At 40.2% G+C, this 27,437-nt stretch overlaps 3 protein-coding genes across 3 annotated transcripts; 1 reads left to right on the top strand and 2 right to left on the bottom strand.

The window, feature by feature from the left end:
- Positions 1 to 114: 114 nt before the first annotated feature.
- On the bottom strand, positions 115 to 14,262 carry npc1l1 (NPC1-like 1). Its single transcript, XM_034090302.1, has 21 exons — positions 14,086 to 14,262; positions 12,589 to 12,750; positions 10,924 to 11,835; positions 10,196 to 10,489; positions 9,698 to 9,921; positions 9,095 to 9,195; positions 8,565 to 8,737; positions 8,337 to 8,465; positions 7,301 to 7,483; positions 7,090 to 7,204; positions 6,290 to 6,555; positions 5,986 to 6,075; positions 5,709 to 5,899; positions 3,856 to 3,983; positions 3,619 to 3,748; positions 3,481 to 3,536; positions 3,164 to 3,314; positions 2,479 to 2,710; positions 1,800 to 1,913; positions 1,550 to 1,712; positions 115 to 1,010 (listed from the first exon to the last, which is right to left on the bottom strand). Exons 1-21 carry the CDS (start codon positions 14,125 to 14,127, stop codon positions 793 to 795), a joined length of 4,074 nt encoding a protein of 1,357 aa, XP_033946193.1. The 5' UTR covers positions 14,128 to 14,262; the 3' UTR covers positions 115 to 792.
- Positions 14,263 to 21,190: 6,928 nt separating this feature from the next.
- Positions 21,191 to 23,449, bottom strand: nono (non-POU domain containing, octamer-binding). The gene has a single exon (XM_034091167.2). The coding sequence runs from the start codon at positions 23,312 to 23,314 to the stop codon at positions 22,028 to 22,030; it is 1,287 nt and encodes a 428-aa protein (XP_033947058.1). The 5' UTR covers positions 23,315 to 23,449; the 3' UTR covers positions 21,191 to 22,027.
- A 227-nt stretch (positions 23,450 to 23,676) lies between these two features.
- Positions 23,677 to 27,345, top strand: pold2 (polymerase (DNA directed), delta 2, regulatory subunit). The gene is made up of 11 exons (XM_034091166.2): positions 23,677 to 23,837; positions 24,040 to 24,269; positions 24,359 to 24,480; positions 24,586 to 24,709; positions 24,907 to 25,021; positions 25,105 to 25,303; positions 25,422 to 25,502; positions 25,677 to 25,834; positions 26,434 to 26,561; positions 26,654 to 26,755; positions 26,882 to 27,345. Exons 2-11 carry the CDS (start codon positions 24,047 to 24,049, stop codon positions 27,040 to 27,042), a joined length of 1,413 nt encoding a protein of 470 aa, XP_033947057.1. The 5' UTR covers positions 23,677 to 23,837; positions 24,040 to 24,046; the 3' UTR covers positions 27,043 to 27,345.
- The last annotated feature ends 92 nt before the right edge of the window (positions 27,346 to 27,437 follow it).

The following is a 27,437-nucleotide window of genomic DNA, read 5'->3' as shown; positions in this document are numbered from 1 at the left end:
GTTGCAGTTTATCATGACCAGACACATGGAAGGACAAAAAAAAGATAGAAGAAACAAAACTCTGCTAAATAACCTTTTAGTAGAAACCTTTGCATGAAAGTACAGGAAGGGCATTAACAGATGGAACTTAATGATTACCATATTTATTTATATATTTAATACACAATAGCTGTCAGTCACATACAATTGTATGGATGTTAAAGAAACTAGTGTGTCGAGGCTTTTCTTCTATGTACCATAAATACAATTATTATAAAAAATGATGATTCTAAATGTTTAAATACATTACATATTTTTTTATTTTACAGCAATTTTCCATGCTATGCTATTGAAGAAACTATAACATGAAAATATGGAGTGTGTGTTCCTTTAAATCCCTCTAAACAGTGCTAATGTAAAGTGTTCACAGATACAGAATAATTACATTTAATACAAAAACTACAAAATGACTAATTCAAGAACATGTGTCGACTTCCTATCCTGTCAAGAAATTCCACAATCAAAAAAAACAAATCTAGCCCGGCTGCAGACGTGTAGTTTCTCTCATGTGGAGGCAGGGAGGTTGACTCTCTTTGTCGCATTGCTTGGATATATTGCACAACTGTGGTTTTGTCTTCAGTCCCACCGGTCCATTTCTGATTGAGGTACATAGTAAAGCGAATGATTTCCATAGGGAGCCAAATAGTGGACTCCTTGTTTGCTATCTCTGTCCTGTTTCTGTGTCCATCCTTGTTCAGTTTGCTACACAAGTATTTACTCATCAAAGCTTTAAAACAGTTTTGTTATTGGCGCTCAGAAGCTATCGATCCTCTCCTCTTTCTCCTGCTTTTGATTCTCTTCAATTTGTGAAGGACTGCTGGAGTCCTTTGTAGGGTCCTGTTTTATCTCGCTGTCTTCAAAGCTCAGGTTATCATAGATACGTCTCATATTGTTCCTCATCTCCAGCTCCCTGGCGGCCTTCGCTTTGACCTGCTGGAGCTGCAGCAGCACGGCTTTGTTCACACCAGGACCTGAGCAAGGAAAAAAACAAGGTGTGAGTCAAATATATTCAGATTTTCTCCAAATCTCTTTGCATAATTTTTCAGTTTAAAAAGAAAATGTTTAATACAATTGTCACAAGTTTTATTGCATCAATTTTTTTTTTTTCATGCTTCAAAACCTTGTTTTTGTTTATTTGCCAAAAGCCACCAAAAGGAAAAGTTGCTTTCACCCTGTTTTAACGGTACTCGTCAAAATGTTTGGATATTTTTTCACCATGCTAATCAACCAGGGATATTTCATTTTTTATTTTAGTTATATATTATTTCATATCACAGTGAGCTTTTGAGATTAGGGTCTTCAGTAGCTAAATTAATAAAACATTTATTTGTACCTCCTTACAGATTTTGATCATTTAATTGAACATGTATTTTGCAAGTGATTGAAAAAGAAATGCTAATTGCAAAGATTAAAACTTCTCACTCACGAATTGATAAACTGAGATAAACTGCAATGTAGCTTTTCAAACCTCTTTGTTACATATATAAACACGCACCTATAAAGTACTTACCAAAGTAGCTGAGCAGCACAGGGAGGAATATGAGTCCGTGAGCCATCCCCAAAAGTGTGATGACTAAGTTTAATCGGAAGAAGAAGATCTGGATGAGCTGCGCTTTGGCAAACGCCAGCACGAGGATGCCTGGCAGGTTGGTCATAGCAACACCAGCAAACACCTACAGGGTGAAAAATACATATATTTATAAAAATCAAATGTTTGTATTTAACAATTTGTGCACTGGTTTGTCTTATGGTTAACTCACCGCGCTGCCCATGTTGGCCGTAGCCTCCTTGGCTCTTTCTACACGTGTTGGTTTAGTGCTGAGTGCAAAGGATCTTGTCATATGAGACACAAACTCCACCGAGATGCCCACCGCCTGCAAACAACACAGAGAGTATGCAAGTAGAGTAAGAAATTAGAATAGAAATGTATTTGAAACATATTACTCTTCTAACAATGACATATAACATCACAGATTGTCTACAAGACATATAAAAAATACTAAAATAAGATTATAGCAATTTAGTTTTGCACCTGCATAATGAAGGGGACCTAACAAATGACTGAAGATCTAAAAAAGATTGAAATTGGAGCAGCAGAGGCTAAAATATCTGGATTTCTAGCACCTTAATCTGGAACTAGGAACACCTTTTGCATGTTTTTCCAAAAAAATGTCAACTACCCGAATTGGCGGAGAATTTTTAAAACTATGGGTTACTTTAACAATATTGTTTTTTCTTCCTTTATAATTAATAATATTGATATTCGCAACTGTGTTCTCACAGCTAAACCAGTTAACCTAGCATATTGTGTCAAATAAATCCCTTTAGTAAAACAGAAAACCTCATACAACTGTCTTCACAGGATGAGAAGTACTCCTTATTACCAGTAAAACTATCTTCATATGTAAGATCAGCGCAGCGCCTCTTTAATTGTCTTACCGTGACCAGGTTGATAAGGGCGACGGCGTTGTAATCGATGTTCCACAGAGTCATGACCCCAACAGTGTCCACGGTGATCATGATGATGGTGATGAGGTTGAGCAGGCCGGAGCACAGGTCCAGACCGAGCAGCAGACAGCACACCACGAAGGTGGGCAGCAGACACAGGGAGATGTTGAACAGTCCCTCTGGAACAATGGTCAGGTACTGCTCATAAAATACATTGGTCACCCTGGAGGAAGGAGAGAAGACAAACAATGGTTAGAAATGACAGACAGCAAAGGTTTAAAGGGGGCCTATTATGGGGTTTTTCTCTCCTGTAGTGTGTTATAAAGGTTTGTGTGCATGTAAATGGTCTGTAAAGGCTAAAATCCTAAAGTTCAAGCTAGGGAGAGTTTCCCTCCCACACACTCCCCCCCCTGCCTGAAACGCCTCCATTGGACTTTTAAGGGGCGGGACATCTCTAAGCCATACAACAGAGCCGGCGAGACAACCAATCAGAGCAGACTGGGCTCTGGTTTCAGACAGAGGGTAAAAAGAGGTGCTGCAGCACAGGCAGTATGAGAAACTAAAGAGCTCTTTGAATATTGAAGCATGTTAACAAGTCACAGTAGAGGCACGAAATAAGAAAGAATCGTTTTTGTAAAATTATCAAGGTAAGATACAGTTAAATGAATGTACATACGTGTAAGGAAATACTTCAAAGTCGGGTGAGGTGCCTTCGATTTTCCTCATGCTCATTGTGATGTTGTGGGCCAGCTTTCTGGCCATCTTGAGTGCAGCAGTGAATTCCTGCGAGTTGGTTAACGGTGTGTGGTACGCCATGAACCGAGAGGCTGGGAGCACAGGGAAGAAAACATTCATTAAAAAAACACTTATTTTTATTGAATTTAGGCCCTTCTTCCATTTCATATGAATAGTTGTTGATTTTTTCAATAGCTTCCATAGGCCTACAAACAAACTACATAATATATCTTAGATAGAAGATTTTAAATGACTAACCTATAATTTCTCCTTTTTCATCCATCACCACCGCTTTGTCATAGGCACCAAGACCTCTGTTGAAAGAGATAATAAGCAGTCATGATATTGTTTTCATGTTGTGATGTTTTAACGTGTGTACATGTGCCGCTAACATACCCTTTGGGGCACTGCAGGTTAGGTCTGTTACCCAGGAAGTCAGGCAAGAAGCGGTTGAATTCTTCCTTAGTGGGCCTGAGGACGCCATCTGGAGGCCTTGACATGCACTTCATGGGACAGAGAGAATCAGCTGTTGACACATAAAAGCAGATTAGGTATGAATAAAAGAAGGATAATAGCTTTCATCATCAAAGGAAATTAAATGTAAAGAGAGTTTGTTACTGTGGTTATTCTTACATTCGCTTGCAGGACAGAACTTTCCAGCATTTGGGCCAGAGAGGTACAGACGACAGCATCTGGATTCTGGGTTCAGCCAATCAATGAAGTCGTCCACCCAGGAGTTAGAAGGAATACCCAAGTATGATCTAGGGACAGGGGGGGGGGGGGAAATCACTAATGTGAGAAACCATAATCTTATCTTTATAACTTTTAAAAATACATATAAAAAAACGTTTTTTCCACAAACAAGGGACACAGTGTCTACACTCAGTGTGGTGATGAGGTTAATAACAGCTCTCAAAGGGAAGTGATGCAACTCCGTTCATCTAGTATATGTGAACGTTTCTCCAACAGATATGCCACTTCGCCTGGATCTTTCGAGTTTTTCCTCAGAATTTGACCTGAAATGGCCTTAGGATGTAGAAGCACACATTGCAGAGAACATTTAACCATTTAAAGGTATTTTTGTTACGTGTCATATTGATAGTATAAACAGCTAGGGAATATAAATATGCTCCTTAAAAATGAAGCTACAGCGATCAGCCAGTTCTTGCCGTGCAGAGACTTCTTTTGATCTTACTCTCTGCAAGAAAGCAAATAAGTATATTTCCCAAAATGTAAAACTATGAATACATCCTCCTGACATATTGCAGTGAATGGGAACACCATTTGATCTTATTTTAGCAAGCTAAACTTAATAAATGTCTTATTATCAAGCATCAACGTTTTCTTTGTCTCTGACCTTGATTTTATTTGATGTCACACTATAATTCTGGGCTTCCTTATTTATGAGAAGAGCTTTGCAGTTTGCAGGTAAGCAACTGATAATGAGGATAATAAACTAGCTCTATAATTCTTATTTTGCGAAGGAAACAATTTAGGTCATATATATTATAATCCCTCTGACTCTCAAAAGGGCCTTCAAATCAAGCTGAACGCTGATAGTATATCAAAATCAGATAGTGAGCACAAGGTTATACAATTCTCTCCTGTAAGTGTATTCATTTGTCTGTTTGTTGGAAAATAAATATGCTGTACTGCAGGATACAGGCTACAATCCAAGTGTTTTTAGACCTAATAATCAGCCCGGTCATAACCATAATCAAATGTTTCGAATAAAACAGTCAGTAATTATGATCAGGGATGTTCTGGGTGTTGGCTCTTGATGGCACGGTCATGTTGAGGCAGCCTTTATCTGCTCAGTGAAGCTCATGTAACTGAGTTAACCATTAACTGATCTGATTGGATAGTATGTTAGAGGTTGCTACCATGATACCAGCAGGTTCAAGGAAGAGTCACTGTAAAATGAGAAATGTGAAGGACAAAGGCAGAGAACCAATCAGCACTGAGCCACTGGCTGATGTAGAGCAGCTACTCTCACCAGTAGGCCCTGGTTACTCTTGGTAATTTACAAAACTAGCTTTTATTATATCTAAAAGTGCCCAATAATTCACAGAGATAAACGCCAAATTGATCCTGAAAGCACAACACACAGGACTAAATAATTGTCTTCTTTTTATACCATCAAAGCATCATATCACCATCAGTACAGTACTTAAATTAAAGAAAATATTATTCATATTTTTCTTCTGTAGTTTGGCAAATAGCCAAGTTTAGTAAAAAAACAATTAAATGTATAATTTGGATATTTTCTTTTGTCAAGTCCAACATAATTTATGTTATGAAACGGAAATAGCCCAAACTCTCCAAATTGACCAGTGCATAGAAAAAATATGTTTTGCCTGTAGTGTCTCACCTCACAAAAGGTTGAAGAGTTTAACTGAGCCACAATTTGTTATCAAATAAAAGTGCATAATCTTTTTTATAGTCTACAGTTTGACCTACATAGATCATGAAAATGATAAACTCACAGTTCAGGGTGGTTGGTGGCGTACTGGATCTTCTGGGTGAGTGAGAACTGATCGCAGCCCACGCTGGAGCAGACTGCATTCATGCCCTTCACAGCAGTGAAGTCAAAGCCTTTCTTTGTTACAAAATAAACAGGGACTCCGACTTCAAAGTATTTGTACAGGTACTTGAAATAGTCCAGCATGTAAGAGCCCTGCACCAAAAAATAAATAATATATGTTAGTTTAAAAAAAATTGGTGAGCAACCGTTAATTGAAATGTATGGAGGTGCTGACGGACCTCAGGCATAGCCAGCTCCTGATCCAGACCCACAGTCACATTAAACATGAGGTATACAGATCCACACAGCATGGAGATGAAGACCACCATCTGAAGAGATAACAGTAAAGAGGTATTATGACTGAGTACTTCTTACACCACTTACACCAATACAATGTCCAGTTAAATTAGTCCTGGAATCGTTTTTTAAATGAGAGCATGATCATCTTACTTGATGTCATTGCTAAAGTTAGATTTCACATCAGAGGTAAACTATGTTCAGAATGAGTCTCTTATGTTATAGTTAACGGGGATGTAGCTTTACCACAATAAACCTGGTGACGCTGTGCAGGAGGACAGGGGCGTAGTATTTCCTCATTAACGGGAGCAGGAAGCCCTCGTTAGGCTTGTTGGGACGTTTTGTCGATACTGTGACACAGCAGACCAGTTCACAGCGGTTTCTGTCTTGGCGACGGGCGTCCAGGGACAGCAGCGCCACGAAAGCTGTCATCTGGAGGACAAAGTCCATGAGCACGGCGAAAGCCGCGTACAGAGCGAAGGTCTTCACCGCTGGCATGGTGGACAGGGCCCCTGGGGAACAAAACAAGATACAGTTATAGAAAATGTTTTGCATGTCTATTCATTCTGTTTTAATCCTGTATTTCCACACAGTTGCGGATAAAGACTAGGTTACAAAAGTATTCTTATTAAAGTATTTTTCAAACTTGATGCCAGGGGAGGCTGCGTATAACTGTGATCGAAAAATGTCCAAGTTTAACAGAAAAAATATATAATAAAAAGATGAATTCAATACAACACAATTTAATCTAAAAAAATATTCGTCTTTAATCCCAATTTTTGGGTTGTTTAGCTTTTTGAAAAAAAGTCTTTCACTGCTGGTAACAAACTTGTTATGTCGAATGTAGTGTATTAAAACACCACTCATTCAGTAAAACTACAATTATACAAAAAAATATACATTTATAAATCTGATATTTCACTTTATTCAAAAAGAAGATTTTGGTCCAAGGTTTACGTTTTTTAGGGTGCTGACATGATACATATTTTTGATGTCTCCCCAGACATGTATTTTTTTACTTGGGTATTTATTACAAAGGTTCCTACCGAGGAAGAAGCAGATCGACTCGGAGAGACTGCACAGGAGCATGCTGGGAGCTACGTTTCCAAGCACACGACCGATGTGCTCCTCTCTCTTCTCTCCAGGCATCCGCACATCTCTCTGCGAGGAAAGGAAGAGTGGAGTTACATCCATCAATTATTTACAGTTCACATCCTGTAAAGTCAGCAATACTGGTGTACACAAACAAGTACACACCTGGTACTCCAGAACAAAGATAAAGATGTTGTCGGCTCCAACGGCGAGCACCAGGAAAGGCACGACCTGCAGGATGATGAGCGAGGAGGGGACGCCGATCCAGGAGTAGAAGCCCATGGAGGAGAGGACAGAGCAGCCGACCACCAGGATCCCACCCAGACCCACCAGGAACTTGGAGTCCACCTACAGGACGCAGAGATAAGATCCAGATGTAGAACAAACTCAGCGAACCTTCTGAGAGCCATATCTTTTGCTGTATCATATCTTCTGTATTGTATAACATAATGGGCTACACAACCTACGTGCTTCACTGTAGAGATTATCACCATACAGCTGGTGCAGATATACGTCTCTCCTTATCACCTTATCATACATGTGATAAGACGGGGCTTATCAGTTTTACCTCCTCGGATGTGGCTCATTTTGGAGTTGTTCTTTTTTTTATAGTAAACCGACATGTCATCTAGCAACAACTTAACAAGATGAGAACCTTTTTTTCCACCAAAATGAGTGTGTATATGCATGTTCTACTGCATCTCTCTGAAAACCCATCGAAGCAGGTGATAACCTCCTTTTGGGTTGCCGGTAAACTTGTGTGCCTTACTCTTTTTTATGGTGATTACATTTTGACTTCATGAATGTGCAAGGAAGCAGGGTTAGTAACAATGGTGGTTAGAAAGGGAATACCTTACAGGCAAAGGGCCATACGTCGGTTTCAAACATGGGCCATTGCGGTAAGAACTCAGTCTTGATACATCTCAAGGCAACTCATGCAGTAGTTGGGAAGAATGTTCACTCAAAACCCTCAATGTGAACCTCATGTTGGCTCTAGTGGAAAAGCTAAGGGATCATCAAAGCCTGGTGTTAAAGTCTGAAGGACTCGGAATGCCTGTACACAAACTGAAGGCAATCCATCCAATATTTCTTGACTAGTCTGAACCATAGTGATGGCTCTAGCAACCTCAAGTGCCTAAAACAAAGCAGAGTAATATGACTGCACTATAAAGAAGATAGGGATTACTCTTTAAAGTCTTACCAGTATGCGCTTCAATGAAGAGTACTCCCCCAGTGCTACAGCGATGTAAACAAAGATCACAGCATAGCTGATCATGAAGATGGGGATGTCCTCTGCTGTTGTCCGATTAATCTCATCCTCCAGAGACCTCTGGAGACAGAAGAAAATAATTAGGGGCTAAATAGTTAAATAAAATGATGACAGGATATCAACAGGATACAGCATGAGAGTTTCCATATTTTACTGTACCTCTGCCATGTATGCAAAGGTGAAGTTGGAGCTCGGGCTCTTCTGGTAATCCTGGACAATTTTAAGGAACTCCGTCTCCCACTGCATGGCCACTTTGAACTTGGTGTTGGTACGAGCGTAGTTATTGAGGGAGAAGGTCATGACGAGAGCCTCAGCATTAGTTAAGTCGTCGTCTGAGAAAAGCAGGACAACAATTGTTTAATGAATCCATCCTCTAAATCATGAGTACCTCTCAGGATCTAAACACGTAGAGGCAGCCTTCAGTTTCTGTTTGCTGTTGCCTTTTATTAAATCAAATAATAATTCACTTCTTGCACTGTAACTATTCTTCTTGTTATTGATAGCCATTTAGAATTATATTGCCTTATTCTATTTCAGCATGTTTTACATTTCTCATGGCGTTTTAATTGCATTTCAATGTCCTTGTTATTGTGTTACTTTGTATTGCAGTGTTGCTGAAGTGTGCTATATAACCTTGATTTGCTTTTATTGTGCAGCTATTTCCTGTGTAGAAGAAGAAAGTCACTCACTCTCGTAGCCTCCCACAGCCAGAAAGGAGAAGACTGGAGCTCCGTAATCCGCCATGCAGCTCAAACCTAAAGCAGTGATGTCTTTGAAGGACATGGGAGAGCTTCAGAGGAGATGGAAGAAGAGAAGAAAAGGTTATGTTAAATTACAGAGTAAAGGCTGATTTACATATTTAGAACAAAATATAAAAGCAGAAGAAACAATAATCATTATGAAGTTAACTTTATGAGTGAATCAAATTAGCCACATATTTACCAGCCAACCATGATGAGCACACTATTGCATTTTTATAATATTACTTATAATTCCGAAAAATAATATATAATTCTCAAATGGGCCAATTGGCAACCTGAGTACTCTCTGTACTTCAACGCAAGGCTATTTATTTATATAAGTAAAATGTATGAGTCCTTAATAAATCATCCACTGTTGCTTTTCAATTTGAGTTTGACACCCTGACGTTCTTAATATAATAATATTATTATCAAGGTTATAGATTTTTTCATCCTGACTTTGTAATGTGCTTTTCTAGTCACTTATTTGGATTTTGATCCAACTGTGGTATTTTTCAATGTGCGTTATAAATAACTTAGATGCGTGCTCACCCGAGGCAGTAGATCAGATGTTCCCTCCAGTCCACCTCTTTGGTCACTCCCAGCTCCGTCATGTTGGCCTTGGCGTTCAGGTTGTCCAGGCTGTTCTGGAAGTACTGCGGCAGGCTGTTGACTGCACAGTCCGTCAGGTTGGGGTTGCTTGGGTTCAGCGGTGAAAAACAGACGTCCTTCAGACTCGCAGTGCGGTTCAGATCCTCTGACCAGAACTCAATGTTCTAAAAAGGGCGAAGAAAAGGCGTCAGTGTGACCAAAATATACCCAACAGGCCCAATTGGCCACCATCTTTGGAGAAACACCGGCGAAAAACCCCAACAGCAGTGGACAAGGGACTCCTAATTTTATAGTTGTATATTTTTGAGTGTAATCTTGGTTGCAGGGGATGTAGGGAGGGGTAAAATATCGGTTTAATTTGGGGTAAGGTCCGTATTATTTCGGTATGTTTGTACCTGTGTTGTGGTAAATGTTTTGCTTTGATTATAGGCTCTCTACCTGGATTCGTGATTGGAGCTCCATCAGCTCAATAATGAGATCTTTGGAGATAATCCCGCTGAAGTTCTGCTTTCCAAACAGCAAAGAGTCATAAATGTGGCCTTTTTTGCCCGGCGCTGTCAAGATCAGCTGGTTGGTCCTGAAGAAGGGGTCGAAGAAAGTGTCGTGGAACTCTTTCTCCTGCCGGGCGCGGCTGTTCGGGGCAGACCACAACTCCACGGGGTCCGTGGTGAGCTCGATGTCCTTCAGGCCCACAGAGAAGACAGCCGTGACTGCAGCCGACAACAGGAGCACCTTCATTGAAGAAAAAAATGAACTGAAACTCAAATTCTCAAAACAATAGTGTGAAGAATTTTAAGCATTTCAAAAGATGTATATACGTTTTTGTTTGTACAACAATGGAACAATACTTTTTAAATGTACGGCCACTTGGGGCAATAAAGTCAGAAATGTATGAAATTATACCCAAACTAATTAAGAGGCCGCCGCTGACTTGCATGGAACATTTTGTTTGATGATTATATGACTGCCGATTGTTTCCAATTATTGACTTATCATTTAGTTGACTTATCTTTGCAGCTTTTTTGCATTTAGAGTCTTTGAATTGCCTTTCGCGGCCAAGAATGTGTTCAACAAAAGTAAAATAGTCTTTAACTTTTAAAGTGAAACAAGATGTCTATTTTAATGTCTGTTATTATGTATTCAACAAGAATTTTGGTGGAACTAACCGTGAGAGGATAAGTAGCCATGAGAGTTCCCCAATATCGAAACTGTAAGCTGAGGAGGGCCTGAGCAACCAGGCTGTTCTTTTCAGCGCAGGTCACCTCTGACGGATCAATGAGCCGCTGATTCACATCATTACTGTTCTGGTCCTTGCCTTTCCCCTTCCTCTTCCCTTTCTTTTCATCCTTTCTTTTATTGGACCTCACCTGGTGAGCAACGGCGAGGTAGAAAATGAAGGAAAACAACAGGAGACAGAGTAAGAGGATAGTAATCACGAGGAAGCCGTCGGTCCCCAGCAGCCTGAAGGGGCCGGGGGGCAGATTGAGAGGCGGCATCCTGGGGCACGACTCAAGGCAGTCCTGGCAGGAGCAGTCCTGACTCCCGGAGGGCGTGGTCTCGTTACACCGGAGAGCCCGTCCAGCGTAGGGAATCACCCCCGCAGGTAGTCCCTCAGTGACTCCCGGTGGTACCAGCAGGAAGTCGATGTCTAGTGGAGCAAGGCCGTTACTGGAGTCTCCCTGGAAGTCATACCAGTGCTGGGGGGTGCACAGCTTGGCGCCGTAGCGACCACACATGGTGCCGATGGCGAAGCCTCCTGTGGAGGGGATCCTGACACTTTTGCAGGACTGGAAGGAGAGGTCTGAGAAGGAGGTGCTGAGGAACGCCTCGTAACCTACCACCACCTCCTTGGTTGTATTCAGTATGGTGACGTTCATGACCTTTGTGACCTTCACCATCTGGCTCTGGTTGGGGCTGCAGGTGTTGATGCAGTGCAGGTGGGCGAAGTTCTCAGCGCAGGACGGGCAGCGGACCAGCAACGACTTGGACAGAGTCAGACTCATCTCCAGGGAGAACAGCTGTTTCCTGGAGCAGCAGGCGAACGTCTTGCCCTCTCCACGGTCCAAGAAGGGACACACCTGCAGCAAGAACAGGGGCTGTTTATAAACCGACAGACCCAAATACTTACTGTAAAGGCAATACATAAGAATTATTACTTAAGAATTCACAAAAAACACTTAAAACTAGTCTACCATGCTTTATTCCTGTTCTGGGCTCCACTTAAACTCACAGTATGTATTTTTATGCTTTATTGCAAAAATCTGAATTTGGTCACATCATGATATAGCGTGGGATAATATATCTAATATATATATAATATTTCATCATTCAGGTTTTGACTGGAAGCCGAATTATCCACAGAGGTGGCTTCCTCTCATACAAACAGACTCATTGATGAAACACATTGAAAAACAGAGAATAAAAAAAAAAAATCTGAATTGCTCTGCTGCTGCCCGGCTGCCGCTTATGTTGGCTAAGGTTATTCCTCTGCTAACTTAAGATACAGATGTCTATGTGACTAAAAGCTGGTGCCTTCATCCAATACAAATATTTAGTTAGAAGAGACCACGATCTAAAAAAGCTATTAGTATAAAAAATCAATTTATGTCTACACAATGACAATGTTGGGGATTGCGCAAATGAGATTTATCACCATTTAAAGCAACTAAATAAGTAGTTTTCCGACATTTCAGATTTTTTTACAATTAAAATATGTTAATTGAGTATATTTGGGAATATAAGTACACAACCAAACAACATATATAACTTTGTTCTAGTTGTTTTTAGACGTTTTAATGCTGAAAAGTGACACACTGTCACCATCTACAGACCTCTTTGAGTCTCCTGTAGTGCTTCCCTGTGAGGGCTCGGGCTCGGCTGTAGTCCAGACAGGGGACGATGGGGGGGAGGAGAGCGGCTCCCACTGAGGGGTTGCGACCACACTGCTCATAGAAAGAGCAGAAGCCCGGCTCGTGTTGGGCCTCTGACAGAACCTGCACTTAAGAAAGAATCGTCACAAATAATCACAGGAGGAGAAACCACATTATGCTGCTGCGGGTAAGTGAAAAAAAGGAAGTAAGAAACAGATAAAGGAAGTTAATAGTTACTCAACCTAAAGACACTGACTTTTCATGTTGTATCACAATTTTGTAGTCTATAATGTACAGCTTTTTTGAACCAAATAGACACACTGTAGTCAACATAACTACAATGATAACTACCATGAATAAAGGTTGAGTGCGTCATAACTTGACTCGTGACGTTACTGCTGCAGGCTACAGTGTGTCCTGCCCTGTGAGCTACACTTAACACTTGATCGCTCGACAATTCAATTGTAAAACATTAAAATATGTTCAAGTTCAAACATGTTATAGGTAAATCTGTGACACATTTATATATAATTGTTATATTAAAGAAGGTCTTTAATGATCATCTTTACATATTGTAAATGTACTTTTTTTATTACTTATCCATATGGACCTCTCTAAAAGACCTTTCCCATCCAATTTTAAAAACCTTTCTAAAAGGTCCGCATTTCAACTTTATCTTTTGCATCTTGACACAACTCGATTTTTACGAGTCTATATTTGATTACTTAATGTTATATATGTGTTATGCTTCTATTTCAATAGCACTTTCAGGTGTATGGAAGATTTTAAATAGCAAAATAAAAACACATCACAATATCTATTGTGTTTAGTTTAGTTTAGCATTAGGCTAAATATTGTAAAGACTTACTAGGCCTTTGCTGCATTAAATAACACTTATCTAACCTTTGTGTTGGGTGAAAAGATTTGACAAACGATTAAACATCAGTTTTGTTTTGTCTTTTATTGTGTTTTACTGTTTACCACATTAAGCGCTAGTCATTTTATGATTGCCTGCATCTAGATAATAGTTGAATAAAACACTTCTTTGTGCGTGGTAGTGTTTATATTGCTTAAGTATCTTAATTAGAAGATAAATTACTTGTGTTTCTCAAATGTACAATCCTGGTCACATAGCATATCCTAACCTAAGAGGAGGATGTTTTTTTTGCTTCTTCAGCATAAATTAGCAATGTTGAGAAAAGAGTTGAAATCTCAGATTTAAATTTTGATCAGAGAAAGAACATTGTTTCTCTTTGAATTTAAGCATTAAATCTAAATGTAAATTTTAAATGTTGAGAATGATGTTGAAATACTGAGACTACATAAGAATAGCTAAGAGTAAACAACAGTGAACATTGGAGAATAAATCAAATGACCCTTATACTCGTCCATAGTGGACTGAAACAAGTGTACAGTATAAGTACCCATTCCAAAAGGAAGGTTTCCAGACTAACTTACCATGAAGGTCAGAAAAGTGATGAGGGCTGCGACACGGTTCATGATTCCTGAGTTTTCCAGCAGCAGGTAAAGAAGGCTCCTCAGGTAAGAGTGTAAGGGAGTGTTTATTGATCACTGCTGCCCTACCTGAAGATACAGATTGTCTCTTAGACAAAGAAAGAGAGTGGGAGACAGCCTCTCCTTTAGTCCGTCTGACAGTGTTGGGGAAGGTGAAACAACATGTACTGAGCCCCCCACTCCTGTGATGTCACACCTATCTTATCTGGTGTGATGCCACGGCTGGCCAATCACAGCTATGGATGATCAAATTCCTCTTCATGATACGTAACATGGGTGGGATTTTGATAGGGTTGCTGGGGTGATCCCAAGCAGCAAGTAGAAACTACAGGCGAAGAGGAAGAAACAACCACACCCAGCGTACATATATCTCCAATCATTTATTTTCACAGCAACTTTGGGTGTTTGTATAAACATTAGTCGGACTGATTCAGATCAATCTGTTCACTGAATGTGACCTTTAGACCCTCATCCCAGTTGCACTGCTGTCAGAGAGAGAGAGAGCTTATCTGCCCACTTCCAATAAACACTTCCTTACAACACTCCCTTGTATAAAATGTTTTTAAAAAGAAACAAAATAAGTTTTCAAATCTGAATACAAGGAGGATATTCTTCCAAGCCAAATTCATATCGATATAATTAGAAGACTATTCTGTTCCTGGATCACATCCTCCAATATCAAATCAACTTTATTGTCATGTTGTTATCATGCTTCAAGGTCTTGCTGAGATAAACAATTCTAATTCTGTGATAAAAGGACAAGAATAAAAAGGACAGATATGGTGATACGTTCTTTGTTCTCTACTGTGCTGATAAGTCACGGCAACACATAAAACGTTGTAACTTGGCCAGCAAACCAAAAATCTAAATGTCTTTAATTCGGATATATTGTACACATTTTGTGTTTTTTCTGTATATTTGTTACACAATTCTGTTTTTGTAATGTTATTTTTAATTGTATTATCCTTGTGAATTACTGAGTTTAGGCACGTTAATAACGTTTTAATGAAGTTGACTACAGTATGTTCATATTTGTCAGTGCTTTCATGTCAATTCGGCGACATAAACATAAATGATCATGGTGAAGATGATGATTACATTAGGATTAAAAATCGGTGGTGAGAGCTGCTGAATTTCCTCCCGTAGGATGTGATATAAAAACAAATCGATTATTTTTGTAGTTGTAAACTCAAGTGGATGAAACTACATTTATTAGTGCTTTCATGTCAATTCGGCGAACATATGATACATTAAATGATCGTGAGGATGATGATTTAAAAATCATTTGTTTGAGCCGGTCTGCATTTCCTGATGAGAAAACAAACCGATGCTTTTTGTAGTTGTAGTACACCAACATGGATTAAACGTGTGTTTTTTTTACCACAATGTTGGGGAAATTAATGGATAAAATGCACGGATTATTATTATTATTATTATTCCCACTCCGATCGGGACACTAGGTCCACCGTTTCCCCGCAGCGAGGCTCCCCCCGTTGACAGTTTACGGACGAATCCCGATGGGCCGGTACCGAAGTGGGCCGGTCAGATAAGTCACTAGCACATCCCCCACTCCCCCCGTTGACAATTTACTAGCGGTACCGAAGTGGGCCGGTCGAGAGTCCCGGGATGATTTTTAGTCCCATTCCACCACTGGCTACATGACCATATGATCGCGCATATTGACGCACCTAATTCCTAAACTTCTAACAGATACAACATAAACTGATCCTTCAGCCTCATATGAGCTCTCAGACACGTTAAAAATTAAACTGTCATCGCTGTCATCGCTTGCTGCTGTGTGCGCCATCGTGCGTTTACATGCAGATGCTGGGATCCTGAACGGTGCAGCTGGAGCGCTGTGCCCGCAATGACGTCACACATCATTTGGCGGGACTTGAAGAATCCCCGAGAAGATCCAGAAAATGGTCAACATTGAAGGGCAGATTAATGGTTATCAAAGTACAAATATCCAAAATCAGTTCAGTAACGGTTTTAGAGGGGACAATTTGTACTCAAATTGATGGGTTTGGATCAGGTTTGGATGATGGGGGAAACTCGTGTCACAGGCTCTTTAATGTGCACTGTTCCTGTTAAATAAATGAATAAATAAATACAAATTATATGATTACATTCTTCAAATTATTCTGAGTGCATAAGTTGTTGGTTATAAAAATTGAGACAATCTGAGTGAAATATAGGCTACAGTGTGTGTTCAGTCCAATGATCTGTGGTACACAGGTCAGATATTAGGTACACCAGGGGTGCCCAGATTATTTTATTACTTCCACACAAATGTTTTAATGTTTTACTACTATACATATTGAGCCTGATATTCAGACATGACTTGTTTAACTACATTTACTATGAATGATTTCCTTCTAGCTAATTTAAATGTGTGGGGTTTGTTTTTTGAAAGGAAAGTGTTGGTAGTAGTTTGTTGAGGTGTTTTTTTTTTAGCAATTAAAGACATATGCCAAAGACAATTTCCAACAACTTGTACTGTTGCAATAATGCATTTACACTTTCTGAATCGTTTTTAAAGTACTTATATCTAATTTTCATAGATTTAGCTGTCGATACCATCCCCATTCTTAATTCTGTTTACCAGGCTCAAATTAATGTTTCTGTTGTAAAAGGCCAACAAAGGTGCCTTTTTACCAGCTAAACAAAATATAAGGTACTGTATATAAGCAGTGATTCAGAGGTCTAGATCCAGGGGCTACAAGAAGTGTATGTTCACCAAATTGCTAATTGGCTTCGACTGTACACTATGTGTATTTTACAGAAGTCTGATTAAAAAAGCAGAAGAAGCATCATTCAACCTCAGATACTAATTTTCTTTGATGACGAGTATTTGCTTTGCAGGGCTAGGGCAGATAATGTGTCCATCTCCATCATATTTACATCACTTTAAACAGCCAGAGATATTCAGAGAGGCTAAATTGATCCCTAATAAATATACAAATGAATTCATTAATGGGCCAGTCTGTGAGCGTGATGACATGCGGGATGCGGGGAATATGAACATGCAATGTTTATGGATTGTTTTCCTTCATCCTGATAGCCACATTGATACAGATTCCATGCAACATATTATTTTGTAAAATCAATCACAATGTCTGCTCATATTAATATAAACAAGTCACAAAACAGGACATAAATATGCAGATTACCACTCTCAGTTTTTCTCAGTTTCATAGGCACACGATCTGTCAAATTAGAAAGAGACAGATATGACAGATCCTGTGATGTCACACCTATCTTATCTGGTGTGATGCCACGGCTGGCCAATCACAGCTATGGATGATCAAATTCCTCTTCATGATACGTAACATGGGTGGGATTTCGATAGGGTTGCTGGGGTGATCCCAAGCAGCAAGTAGAAACTACAGGCGAAGAGGAAGAAACAACCACACCCAGCGTACATATATCTCCAATCATTTATTTTCACAGCAACTTTGGGTGTTTGTATAAACATTAGTCGGACTGATTCAGATCAATCTGTTCACTGAATGTGACCTTTAGACCCTCATCCCAGTTGCACTGCTGTCAGAGAGAGAGAGAGCTTATCTGCCCACTTCCAATAAACACTTCCTTACAACACTCCCTTGTATAAAATGTTTTTAAAAAGAAACAAAATAAGTTTTCAAATCTGAATACAAGGAGGATATTCTTCCAAGCCAAATTCATATCGATATAATTAGAAGACTATTCTGTTCCTGGATCACATCCTCCAATATCAAATCAACTTTATTGTCATGTTGTTATCATGCTTCAAGGTCTTGCTGAGATAAACAATTCTAATTCTGTGATAAAAGGACAAGAATAAAAAGGACAGATATGGTGATACGTTCTTTGTTCTCTACTGTGCTGATAAGTCACGGCAACACATAAAACGTTGTAACTTGGCCAGCAAACCAAAAATCTAAATGTCTTTAATTCGGATATATTGTACACATTTTGTGTTTTTTCTGTATATTTGTTACACAATTCTGTTTTTGTAATGTTATTTTTAATTGTATTATCCTTGTGTGAATCTGTATTGTCCTGTTTTTCATTCTCACTCTGTCGCTGCTTTAAACTCCTGAATTTCCCCACGGGGAAAAATAAAGCTCCATCTTATCTTATTTGATTTGTTTCGGTTTAATCTTCCCCTACCTATGTCTGTATACTGAAATCCTACTTAGCAATACACCAGGTTAGGATTCTGATTAACAAACATTACAAGCAATTTATTATTTTTAACAGTATCTGTGCAGCGCTGTTATATTGTTTATTTATGTTTTAATTACTTTATTCCCACTACTTTATCGTCTTTTTATGCCCTTCAGAGGAAGACACTGTACTGGCACCCATTATTTATGAGTGCCAAGCTCAACATGAGCATGCACTGGACTTTCATTCATAAAGTGTTTCTGCAAAAATTCAACACAAGTCTGCATTTTTGGAAGAAACTACTCCTGGGAAATTCCCCAAATCCATAAACGGGAAGCTACATTTGAATTTGTCCTGCAAGACTTTGGGCTTCGCTGTAACAGCTTAACTTTAAAAATATGTGTGTTTTTTAATGTTATTTATTTCCTGTGAATTTGAATCCACAATCCTCTTTTGCCAAACGCCACATAAAATCATAAATAATAGCACATTGTAAGCAATCTGAAATTAAAATACAGTGTGTATTTACAAGTAGATTTGCTGTATTTGTTTTGTAGTTGTATACAATTTTAACTATGATTTAAATGTACTAATAACATTTCATAAATAATTAATGTGTAGATTTATAAAATATATTCAAACGTGTGTTAGACACTTGTTCCTTAAAGAATTATAAATAAATAACACTTATTTATATACAAAGATCCTGACAAGTAAACTGGCATATTACGTTGCAAGGTCTGACATATATTTACACAATCATGCAGGCGTGTATAATTATTCAAATTTATTATTTTAAATATAAGGAATAACTGATGACATTGATGTGTTTTTGGGTTCAGGTTTAAAGGCCTCAGTTTCACAATCATCTCTGTTGCTCTCCCTGAGGTTTCTCCCATGTTCCCCTTAAACTGTGAGTTTTCTCTGGAAGTCTTTCCTTGTACGATGTGAGGGTCTAAGGATAGAGGGTCTAAGGATAGAGGGTGTCGTTTTTCTCATACTGATATTCTGAACAATCTGTGCTGTTGTATTTGTTGTAAAGCGTCTCTACTGTAGGCTATTTTTATTATATGTACAGCACTTTGGCTCGACCAAAAATCGTTTAGAAATGTGCTATATAAATAAAACTTGATTTGATCAATATACCATCTATCATCCGAGGTACGGAATCTTTCAAAAGTACTTATCTATCCCGTTTTTAGACCTTGCAGATCTCTCGTCCAGATAACACACACTTTACCCTCTTTATGATCCAGTTATCGATCAACATTCACGCAGCTGTCACTCCTGCAGGACGCTCACGACTTGATGGACTCAGATACAGGTGAAGGGTAGTTTAATCCAAAGGCCTTGACCATCATCTTTTATATCTATGGATAGACTTGAGATTATTTATTGATAGATATATGTGTACATCCATATTTCTTTATTGGTAGACTGTACGTTCACTCATGGGTCCGGCTTGATATTCTTCCTCTTTTCATCTTGGTTGAGTTCTGAAGTATGACCTATTTCATTCTGTTTCTTTTTCATATCTGTTGTTGCCATGAAACCTGAATGTCCTTCTAGGGGTTGATTAAGGTTTATATTTTCTTATCTCATTGTATAAAACCTTTGCGTGAGGCAGATTAACACACTGCACTGCAGGCAACCCAGAGATGATCTTTCGTACTATGTTACAGTGAGATCCCTGCTCTCTGCTTTAAATGCTCAAATAACTGATAAATATATTTTCAATTTAGAGGGATGTTTACTTATTACGCTGTATTTTAACCTATTTGTAACCATTCATTCATACTTTTTAGTTTAAATGCATTGACTTGATTTATAACATTTACTGTGTTGTCATTTTAAGTCTTTTAGGTATTCCTTTTTTAAAGGATAAAGTTGTAGATAGGAGAGCCCTTAAGTAAAAAGAAAACATTCTCCTTATTGTAACGGGAGACATATCAGCTTATTTTATACAACTCAGTGTTATATTTTTTGCACGTTGTCATGAGAACCATCCCTCACTTAACTCTTTATCTTTTTGCATAGGTGTTTGGGCACTTGTTCAACCAAAACCCCAAAGACTATAATGACATAACCCGGTCGTCTGGCAGATGCACTCTGACACTGTTTGGATATTATGCAACCAGCTGTCCGCCTCCATTAACACACACCCTGTTTACATACCAGGCTTTCTCTGCATGCCGTGTGTTTGGGTTTCATCTTGGCAGACTGAGGAGTTTCTCCATGAAACTTCAATACTGCTGTCATGGCATTGAACGATACTGATATCTGAACCAGTTGAGAGCAAAAATGCCTTTAAATACATGAATATTTTAACTTAAATACTCTGCTAGGATTGATAGTTTGACCTTTAAACTTTGAAAAAAGCAATACATAGAGCCGTATGGAAAACTCTAGCTTGAGGGAAAATTGAGACCTGTAATCCTAACACATTCTGTACATTTGGTATCATTATACTATAGATATTATTGTTGTTACTGTTAATATCTATAAATGTACTGTTTGTTTATTTTAATTTGATCATATTTTTTATTATTTGCAACAATTTCCCAAGCTAAGATCAATGAAATGTATCTACTCTAGTGGACATTAACTGGTATCTTTACTGAAGTACATATTTTAGGTACTTTCATAAATTTTTTATTTCATGTTACTGGTTATTTCTATTCCACCACCTGAGGAGCAACTATTGAACTTTTTACTCCACTATGTGAATTTGATGAATTAAATTAATTTGTAGATTCAGAATAATACAACATAATATATGTAAATATACAATTATATTCACTGTTTTCTTTCTTATGTATCTTGTTTAATCTTGCTCACCACTGGCAAGTGTACATGTACAAAGCAATACATTTTGAAAGACACTACAGGAGAATAGGGTAAAAATATTTATTCAACAGATATCACCATGAAACAGAAAGATCTTTCCGAAATGTTTAACTATGCAAATGATGTATTAAGTGAGCTAACTTTAGGTGAATAACGGAGAAATCTGAAGAATCAATTAAGACAAAGTAAATAAACAGATAAATGTGTATTTTAGGATGAGTTTTTTCACTAGTATGAAAGAAGACATGGAAGACATGTTATGGAAAAAAAATAGCCCTAAGTCTCAAAAATGCCCAGGGCATGAAAAACAATGACTATGCCTAAATGTATCTCCTTAACATTATACGCTGCAGCTGTGCTGAAAAGCAAAGATGGCTCCCTCTAACTGTGATTCAGGCCATTCATCATTAAATCAATATTCTAATCAATGCCAGGCATCCAGCTGACAGCTGTGAACACCAACTGAACCAAGAGTGTGAGACACCCCCACCTATAAATGGCCATCATGTAGATAAAATGTGTCTTGACGGAGTCACTTATGCTGCTTTGAAAAACATTGAGAAATTCTTAGGGAATCATGAATTTATTTCAGAAAAGCCGACATTTTCAGGACGAAAAAACGTTCTCTATCCAAATGAAAAATACAATAATGTGGGAAATAAAAGTAAAACACATGGCTCATTCAGAGTTATGACAGTTTAGTACTAAAGACATAACCCAAAAAAAAAAAAAGGTACAAAAAAAAGGTAAAGAACTAAAAACAAAAAAACAGACGCTGTAGCGGCCGGTAGACACATGCAACTGTCACCTGTTCAACCAGTAACTCCTCACTACCTGAACTTTAAAATACAGCGAGTATGAAAAAGGATTTTAAGCATATTATTCAAAATCTGCGTTGCTTGTTGGGTCCATAGTCTCCAGGGCCGGCGGGACCCCTGGGGAAGCCTCCCTGGCCCGGCCCGGGCATGTTGTTTCCTTGCCCTGGCATCATTGGAGCATTCTCAGCAGGAGCACCTGCAGGACCAGCATTGGCACCCAGCGAGTTTCTGTTCATCCCGTGACCGCCCATGTGCATCCTGATTTCTTGCTCCCTGTTTTCAGGGAAGTTGCCTCTGAAGCCGCCCTCCTGCTGCCTCTTCAGCATCTCCTCACTGCGCATCCTCATCTCCTCCTCTCTCCTCCGGTGTTCCTCCTCCTGCCGGATCTCAGACTGTTTCCTCTTCAGCACCTCCTGATTGTGGAGCTCCTCCATCCTCCGCAGTTCCTCCTGACGCCTCAGCAGGTCCTGCCTCATCAACATCACCTGGTGCTCATGTCTGGCCGCGTCCATCTCGACCTCCAGCTTCTCCTGAGCCTCCTTCATGTTGCGGTCCACCATCTCGTACTGCTGCTTCTCCATCTCCATCAGGGCCTTCCAGCGCATGGCATACTCGAACTCGAAGGAGCCCGGCTGTGCAAATCTTGGTGGCTGCTCACGCTCTTTGTGATACTGCTGGTTTTTGTTAATGATTTTTTCTGACAGTCCTTCCTCTTCATCCAGCTGCTCCATGGGTTCCACTGTAATGGGTCGAGGAAAGGCTGTGAGAAGATAGGCACCATCACTGCACTTATCCAAAGCCTTTCTTGCAGCTGGCTTTGAGGTGAACTCCACTATTCCCTTCCCTGTGGGCCTCCCACGATCATCCACTATGACTACAGCTCTCTCTATCTGCCCAAAGCCAGCGAAGGCCTCCTCCAGCAGCTCGTTGGACACAAAATCTGGCAGATTTTTTACAGTTAAGGCTGCACCGTGTGTGGCAAATCTCACCCTGACAGGCCTGCCTTTGAACGGGGTATCATCCAGCTCTGCTCTGGCTATCTCTGCTATGATCCTGGTCTCCAGCCGGATGAAGCCGAAGCCTCTCTCCTTGTTGATAAAGATTTCATTGGCCCTGCCGTACTTGGCGAATAGCTTCTCCAGTTCCTCCTCAGATGTCCCGGTGGGCAGGTTTCCTACGAACAGCCTGCTCCGCTGGGTGAAGGTTTTCTCCCCGGGTTTCCTGAAGTTCTGCAGGTCCAGGGTTAAGGCCTCGTTGCTAGGATCCTCGGGCTGCTGGCCGTTGGTGTTCTTCTGCTCCACCGGGCGGTTAGACCCGTGGTGGTGCTGGGGGGGGCCTCTGTTTCCTTGCATTTTGTCTATTAAAGAATTAAAACCCGAGTCGACGAATCGCTCGTCAAAAAACACGCAAACTCTTAAAGCAGAGTGGCGCACAAAGAGCTGCGAAAAAATGGCGAGGAGACGGCTGGTTTTGTGAGATCAACACAGCGCGACCCTTGTTTTGAAATGTGTGACGTATATTGGGTGCGACGTTGTAAAAAAACCTAAATGTACTACTCTCGATCTTTATAAAATGCCCCTTTATGAAATAGTATGCTGATTATATGCCAGACTGCTTCTTAAACTTGATTCAGTTAATTTATATTCAAGTTAACGTTACGTTACCTTAGTTTTCTATGTTTGTAGACTTGTTATCCCACATCCCATGTTTTCTCGCGAGACTTTGCAGTCATCTTGAAAAAACAGCAATGTTGAGCGGGTGATTTCGCGGGAATTGTTTCCTTTGCTCGGGATGAAATGACTGATATCTGACTACATAACATACAACCTGATTCAACACGGATACCAGCTGAAGCCTTGCGTTGCCTGTACTAAGGTAAGGTCGTTACATCTGTGACATTATTATTGATATTCTCAAAACAGTGGGAATGTTTTGGAAGAGCACTATTGTCATTAACGCTGTTTTGAATTGAGCTGCTAGCCTTTTAAAACGACTTTAAACGTGCACGGTATTCACGAAGTTTGGATGTAACACAGCAGACAGGTTTCTACTAACCTCTCCTTCGCATCTGCTTCAGGACAGTCATGTTTTCCGACCTAAGTGCCCAAAAGCAGGGCTCCTCTCTACTCTGCCGCCCCTCCGAGGACCAGGGCCCGGTGTTTGACAGGATGTCTCTGGCCTACAGTCCATGCTCCGAGCGATACACGGTCGGGGAGAGGAGCTTCAGTCGCCAGTATGCTCATATCTACGCAGCACGACTCATGCAGATGAGACCCTTGTTGTCAGAGAGAGCCAAGCAGAAGTGGGGTGAGCTTGGCACATATTTGACCTACATTTTGGACTCAAGCATCTGAATTAATTTTTCTTATCTATGTGTGTCTTTTTGTTGCTGCCAGGATCAGATGTGCTTATTAGGAAACTGTGTGATCTTCAGACAGGGGAGCAGTGTTGCATTGTGGGGACTTTGTTCAAGCGTATGGATTTGCAGCCATCCATTCTGAAAGAGATCAGTGAGGAGGTCAGCAGTCAAGGAACATTCACCAGCTTGACCCCCTAAATCCCTGACAAAATGAACGAATGTTCTGGCAGGTGTCATGTATCATTGTTTTCCTCTTCCCTTCAGCACAACCTGTTGCCTCAGCCTGCAAGAGTCAAATTCATCAATGAGACGGATGAGCTGATTCTGGAGGATGAGCTACAGAGGATCAAACTGGAGGGCAACATTTACAGAGACAAGTGTGTCACAGGTAAGGGGAACATAGGATGTATGTGTCTGTCCACAGTCCACACTCATACAGATCTGTGTCACATGAAAGCTAAAGAAATTGGATTCGGGACGCAGTTGCTTGTAATGTGAATTTAGAATATAGGATTACAGGGTTTCATCACTCAGCTGTGTACAGCTGTCCTCTATGTAATGGCTTATCTTCTGTTTCTCTTACAGGTAGTGTTATTGCAATATATGGAGCTGAAAAGAATGATGGGAAGTTCACTGTTGAGGACTTTTGCATGGCTGATCTTCCTCCACAATCACCAAGACCTACACTGAGCTCTGACAGGTAAACACACAAATACATATACACACCATAAATCCCTGCCTTTAGTGATAATACGTTCTAATGCAGCTTCTGTCCTCATCCAGGTTTGTGCTCCTGGTCTCAGGACTCGGGCTCGGCAGTACTCACGCTGACAGCATGCTGGGGCTGCAGCTGCTGGTTGACATGGTAACTGGTCAGCTCGGTGACCAGGGGGAGCAGAGCAGCGCAGCGACAATTTCCAGAGTATTACTGGTTGGAAACCTGCTGAGCCAAAACACCCAGGATGCTGACGCAGCGACCAAGGTAACTGTTTGACACACAATTATTCTCAAAAATATGTTTAATTAGTTCTAAAGAAGCAAACATGAACTGGCTCTCATAATTAATATTTAAAAACATGTTTAATCCTCTGTGTGTTAAGCCTAAATACCTCACTAAGAAGACTCAGGCTGGCAGCGTGGAGGCCATTCGTCTGCTGGATGAGATGCTGCTTCAGCTGGTGGTGAGTCTGCCCCCCCCCCCCTCCCCAGTAGCTTGTTACATGTTATGGAGTAATGCAATTAGATAACAAGTTAAGTTCCTATCCGTTACAGTTACTTATTGAATCTCTTAAAAGGGTTTTCATCTGAAAAAAGTGATGATATAACTATGTTGTCACTGCCTCCTGCTGTTATAGGCCTCAGTTCCAGTGGATGTCATGCCGGGCCAGTACGACCCCACCAACTTCACCCTCCCTCAGCAGGCCCTCCACCGCTGCATGTTCCCCCTGTCCTCAGTGTACCCCACGCTGCAGCTGGTCACCAATCCACACCAATCACACATTGATGGAGTTAGGTAAGCAATACAGTACATACATACATTCCTAAATCAACACATTTCTTTAACTATTAAAAACACATATGAACCACTCTTAAAATCGACAAAGTCCACTGTTCAGCACTTATTATAAAAAAATATAGTCACGAGCAGAGGATAGGATTGTAATGGAAACTTCTGGAGCAAGGAGTAGAACAAAATGAGAACACAGGAGAGCTGGAACTGGATGGCAAACACTGAAGATTCATTTGAAGTTACGTCCGGAGAATTGACATTTGCTGCATCCACAAAGTGACACAGCTCGTGGCCAACCAATTCTTAAGATCTCCCCCCCCAGTTCCATGTATTTAGCTAGTTATAAGAGAATAATCAACATTTTGCACGACAAGACCAAACAAACAAATCACTATTACACCTCTATCAGCTGACACCAACAGGCAGGAATAAGGAGACACAACACAGAGAGTGCATCAACCCTGTGCTCGGCAAGGGGAGTAGAACATTATAAACTGGGTCAAAGTTGTGGGCCTAGGAAAATATTTTCCTCAACAGATTTGGTCTTGAACCCTAAGCAAGTTTGAATATGTTAAAAGCCATGTTTTTGTGTTTCCTCCAAGGTTCCTGGGCACATCCGGCCAGAATGTCTGTGACATTCAGAGATACAGCAGCATGGACGATCACCTGGAAATACTGGAGGACACGCTGCGACTCAGACACCTGGCGCCAACAGCACCCGATACTCTGGGTTAGTCACACAAGTTGATGCAAAACAAACGCAAACCTTCTGGGTCATATCTGTTGTTGTACTCACAATGTCTTCTGTACATTTTCTTCCAGGTTGTTACCCATTTTACCAAAAAGACCCTTTCATCTTGGAAGAGTGTCCCCATGTGTACTTCAGTGGCATGGCCCCAGCCTTTCAGTCTAAGCTCGTTAAAGGTAAGCGATCACATTATGGTCTGTCCTTAGACTCTAAATATTAAGATATTGACATTATGTTGGCTATATTGTGCACATGAACTGTCTCATATGCCAATACATGTTTTCTTCTTCTCTTCTTGCCAGGTCCTGATGGCCAAGAATGCCTTCTGGTTACTATTCCAGACTTCAACAGCACCCAAACAGCATGCCTGGTGAATTTACGTACTCTGACATGTGAGCCAATCAGCTTCTCTGCCTTCTCCGCGGACGAGGATGAGGACAGTGAGATGAACGTCAGCCACTGAGTGTCCATAATATTCACATACAGATCAACACTTCTAGGACGCTATTGATGAACACTCAAACTAAATTCTTATGACCACAGCGGAGTCACAGCAACATTGAGACATGAACTACAGAGGCGGGGGTGTTTGTGAAACACTGATGCTGTCCAGTGTCATAATGGCCAACAAATTGCTGTGAAAGTCACTGTTGTCAAGGTGTGTTATTTTTCCAGAAGGGATAAGGGCCCGGCCACATCTTAAATAATGACTTTGAGTACATTTTAAAGTCACAACTCAAACACTTTTTCTCAATTGGCCATAATACTCATTTGTAGTTTTAAAATAAAGATATAAAAGCACTGATATCCCAGAATGCTACACTCAAATACGTGTTTACAAATGCGCAAAAAAAAAAG

This window comes from Pseudochaenichthys georgianus, chromosome 9 (genome assembly GCF_902827115.2).
Source record: "Pseudochaenichthys georgianus chromosome 9, fPseGeo1.2, whole genome shotgun sequence".
In the NCBI taxonomy this organism is placed as follows: Eukaryota; Metazoa; Chordata; class Actinopteri; order Perciformes; family Channichthyidae; genus Pseudochaenichthys; species Pseudochaenichthys georgianus.
This window is presented reverse-complemented; position numbering and strand designations above follow the sequence as displayed.

Coding starts and splice junctions, on each gene's coding strand:
- npc1l1 (XM_034090302.1), bottom strand. CDS start 14,127: ATGAACCGTGTCGCAGCCCTCATCACTTTTCTGACCTTCATG. Junction 12,751..14,085: donor TCACTTTTCTGACCTTCATG/GTAAGTTAGTCT, acceptor TCTTAAGTGCAG/GTTCTGTCAGAGGCCCAACA. Junction 8,738..9,094: donor GGCTGTGGGAGGCTACGAGA/GTGAGTGACTTT, acceptor TGCTTTTCTCAG/ACGACGACTTAACTAATGCT.
- nono (XM_034091167.2), bottom strand. CDS start 23,314: ATGCAAGGAAACAGAGGCCCCCCCCAGCACCACCACGGGTCTAACCGC.
- pold2 (XM_034091166.2), top strand. CDS start 24,047: ATGTTTTCCGACCTAAGTGCCCAAAAGCAGGGCTCCTCTCTACTCTGC. Junction 25,022..25,104: donor CCTACACTGAGCTCTGACAG/GTAAACACACAA, acceptor GTCCTCATCCAG/GTTTGTGCTCCTGGTCTCAG. Junction 26,756..26,881: donor TCAGTCTAAGCTCGTTAAAG/GTAAGCGATCAC, acceptor TCTTCTTGCCAG/GTCCTGATGGCCAAGAATGC.